At 42.0% G+C, this 3,649-nt stretch overlaps 1 protein-coding gene across 1 annotated transcript; it reads left to right on the top strand.

The window, feature by feature from the left end:
* Nucleotides 1-879: 879 nt before the first annotated feature.
* On the top strand, nucleotides 880-2,143 carry LOC137268402 (5-hydroxytryptamine receptor 6-like). Its single transcript, XM_067802970.1, has one exon. The coding sequence runs from the start codon at nucleotides 880-882 to the stop codon at nucleotides 1,990-1,992; it is 1,113 nt and encodes a 370-aa protein (XP_067659071.1). The 3' UTR covers nucleotides 1,993-2,143.
* The last annotated feature ends 1,506 nt before the right edge of the window (nucleotides 2,144-3,649 follow it).

Genomic DNA, 3,649 nt, shown 5'->3' with positions numbered 1-3,649 from the left:
CTTGTGGCTTGTTAACCACACACCTGAACTATCTTCCACAAGTAGCCTCCCTTTATGCCCATTGTTCTGGAATCACGTCAGTGTAGGAATTATTGTGTTCTCTCTTGTAGATCCGAGCTGGGGAACGGTGGCACCATGCTAGCAGACCATTAGACGGACTTACCGAGATCCAGCATCAGCGGAATCCGATTGCGGAAGATGACAATCTTCTCGTAAACACCCAGTTCCTGGGAATAACAGATTGGCTTGAAAGGTCACAAAAGGAATACATTACTCTTGTCTGTTTTCAGTGTGTATAAAGTTTGGACTATTTTTCTCTGATACACACAACAACAACAGCAGCAGCAACAACAACAACAGCAACAACCCGATCGAGCCAAAGTTTGAAGTTCCATGGGCGATTAGTCTTCACCAAAAGCAGGATAAGACGAAGCGAAATGAGACTTGGTAACCCCAAGTGAAACTGAGATCGATTTTAAAATATGTGAAAATTGATACTGACACTAACTTCAATGAAAAGTGTTTTAAGAACGCAGTGAAACAGACAGCACACGACACTATTTGTTCAATGGCACCACTGTAGAAGTAATTCTGATTGTATTTACTACCGTTTGGCCACAGAGACGTGATCTGTTTGTCCTGTGCATGTAGGTGTAAGGAGACACAACTTCCTACTTTTACCAATTCAAACACTCTCAAGGCCACAGCATTGTGAAGTGGGGGAGTGGTGTTGACGAGTCACTGTGAACTTCCTCTCCCCACCCCCACAGGTTAGCGCGGACTGGCTTCTCGTTGTATGCTGGCTAAAGTATCGATCGACCACTGTGCTATATACCGATCCATGCACCGCTTCAGTGTATTTTTCTTCTGAATTGGACGATGAACTTTTCCAACCTAGTCTCGTCAGAGGGTCTCACAAGCCGTTTTAGCGACATTGTTTTCCCCGCCCAGACCAACGCTACCCTCCTCGTGGCCCGAGGGGTCGGACCAGTGATTCACGACGTCGCCACGGAGACCATAACAATAGGAAGGATACTGACTGGTGTCACTTTATTCTGTATAATACTTCTGACGATCGCTGGAAATGTGTTGGTGCTCGTGGCTGTGTCGTCCAACAAGAAGTTGCGGACCGTCTCGAACTTCTTCATTGTGTCGTTAAGCTTTGCGGACATACTTGTGGCCACCATGGTCATGGTACCAGCCACATTGAACGAAATATTTCAAAAATGGATACTTGGGAACGACTTCTGTTCAATATGGGCGTCGTTTGACGTAATGTTGTGTAGCGCGTCAATCCTCAATGTGTGTCTGATAAGTCTGGACAGATACCTCGCTATAATGACACCGCTTCGTTACAACGCACTAATGACACATTCCAGGGCTCTTCTACTCCTGTCATCAGCCTGGACAATCGCCATATGTACATCCTTCGTTCCAATTCAGAACGGTTGGCACAACCCGGATCTTCCATCGCTAGAAAACTTGACAATCTTTAGTACTGAGCCCCAGTGTATCTTCATTGTCAGTCTCCCATATGCATTGACAGCCTCCACTGTTACCATCTTGCTTCCAATAATCATTGCCTTTGTGTTGTATTACCGTGTGTCCAAGGAAGCTAAGAGACAAGCATTTTTTGTGGGAACTCTCATAGCTCCGAGTCACGTTCTACTGGGCAAGGATGTCTCCAACAAGTCCCTAAGAGAACCTTTCACCAGAAAGGCAACAGTGACATTAGGGGTGATAGTGGGGGCATATGTCGTAACCTGGGCGCCATTTCTAGTGTGTAACATCACAGATGCTTTCTGCAGGTGCGTACCGCCAAAAGTTTTCATTGGATTTGTGTGGTTGGGGTACTGCAATAGCTTGATCAACCCAATTATTTACCCGTTATTCATGCGAGACTTCAGGAAAGTGTATATTAAGCTTCTTCGGGGATGTTGTCCGAGGTTATCATTCCTCAAGAAGGCTTCAAAAGCAACGATGAGACACTGAGACAGGCAGATGAGTATGGATCTACAGTGACCTAACACTGACTGAAACTGTGATGGAAGGTCATGTAAACTCTATACATTGGCCACATACAAGTAACACTGACTGTCTGGTCAGTCATATTGTGATAACTCGATTGTGCTCATACTGGCGACACCCGTTAATAAGCAAATGAGGATGGTTAGACATAACTCGGAGGTGCGATGCATGTCGCGCGTGTCACACAGGAAGTATATCATTCATTACACGTGTTTCATGTTTAGTGTCACAAGTGTTGTGGAACGTAGAATGTACCGGCAATTACACCCTCTGGGGCTCACTCAGAGTTTGTTACAAATTATTTTCTCAGCGAACACAGTGACATAAAATGATTTCAGCACCCTTGACAGTTTCAAATTCCTGCAATTTTAATTGGCTGAGAAGTCCCAGCTAAGAAGACATAATGCAGGGTGCCTGTGTGAATGTGAGGTATGATACATACGGGTAGACATATTTTAATTGCTTTCACTGTTTATAGCAGTACAACATTGACTTCGTGACATCCCTGTTTGTCGTAAAGACGCAAACTTGATAGTTTGATTTTTATAATAAATATATGTAGATACGAATTAACTAAATTCGTATTTTCAACAAAAAGCAACGAACGAAGCTTCAAAATACACATTTTCCTTAAAACGCGGTGAAGTAAGTTTCTGAATTAATACAGTTATAAATATTATAATTTTCAATGTTATTAGTAGGTAGATCGTTATGCTAATTATTATAGAAAACGAATGAATTTCAGGATCAAAGGGAATATAGAACACCAGATATCGCCATGAGGTATAGAACGAGTCGCACCATGTTCATGAAATTACCACTAGTATACCAATCAGGCGACAACTTGAAATTTGTATCATTTCTAAATTCACATGTCTTTATTAGCTTGATTATTTTATGAACGAGTGAAAAACTTTGGTTTTACTAACTGATGGAGTAAATGTTAGCAAGAGAATAACGTCCTTGACTATTGGTAGTATTTTACCATGTGTTTACACATCCTTCTGTGTCTTTGTATGTCTTTAATTTGCCATGAACAAATTTTCGCCCATCCGGAAACAAAGAAACTTTTAATGGATGGGGCGGCGGTTAAGCGTTCGCTCATCACGGATTATTCGATTCGTGTGTGGAACTCATTTTTGTGTCCCCCTCCTTCTCAGTACATAACATTGCTAATATCGGCGTGAAACTAAACCCTATGATACATCTTAGCATGACCTGTACAATTAGACTTTTGCTTGAAAACGCACACGAATAAAATATTTATAAGAGTAAATCTGTTGACCATTCACATGAACACATCTTATATGTCTAACAATTTCAAATTGTGTCGTACTATTTGTCCATTACAGAAACCCTTCTTAAGCACTGAAAACCGAATGTTCCTGGATTTGGAACCCGTAACCCGACATGCATTGACTGCCTTCAATTTCGAACATATCCCCCGATCAAATACCATGACGATGTCATATATTTCTTGAACCAGCGATATTAAAGAGAATTAATCGTGCTATACATTGGTTCCGAATACACCCCGTCGTAATGAGCTGAATGAGTATCCGGATTTACACGAATCGAACCCGTTTCAATGATGTGACGAATGAATGCCAAGTCTGTTTCT

The sequence above is a fragment of the Haliotis asinina genome, chromosome 16 (genome assembly GCF_037392515.1).
Source record: "Haliotis asinina isolate JCU_RB_2024 chromosome 16, JCU_Hal_asi_v2, whole genome shotgun sequence".
NCBI lineage: Eukaryota > Metazoa > Mollusca > Gastropoda > Lepetellida > Haliotidae > Haliotis > Haliotis asinina.
The sequence above is the reverse complement of the archived record's forward strand: the minus strand, read 5'-3'. Positions and strand labels throughout refer to the sequence as shown.

Coding starts and splice junctions, on each gene's coding strand:
- LOC137268402 (XM_067802970.1), top strand. CDS start 880: ATGAACTTTTCCAACCTAGTCTCGTCAGAGGGTCTCACAAGCCGTTTT.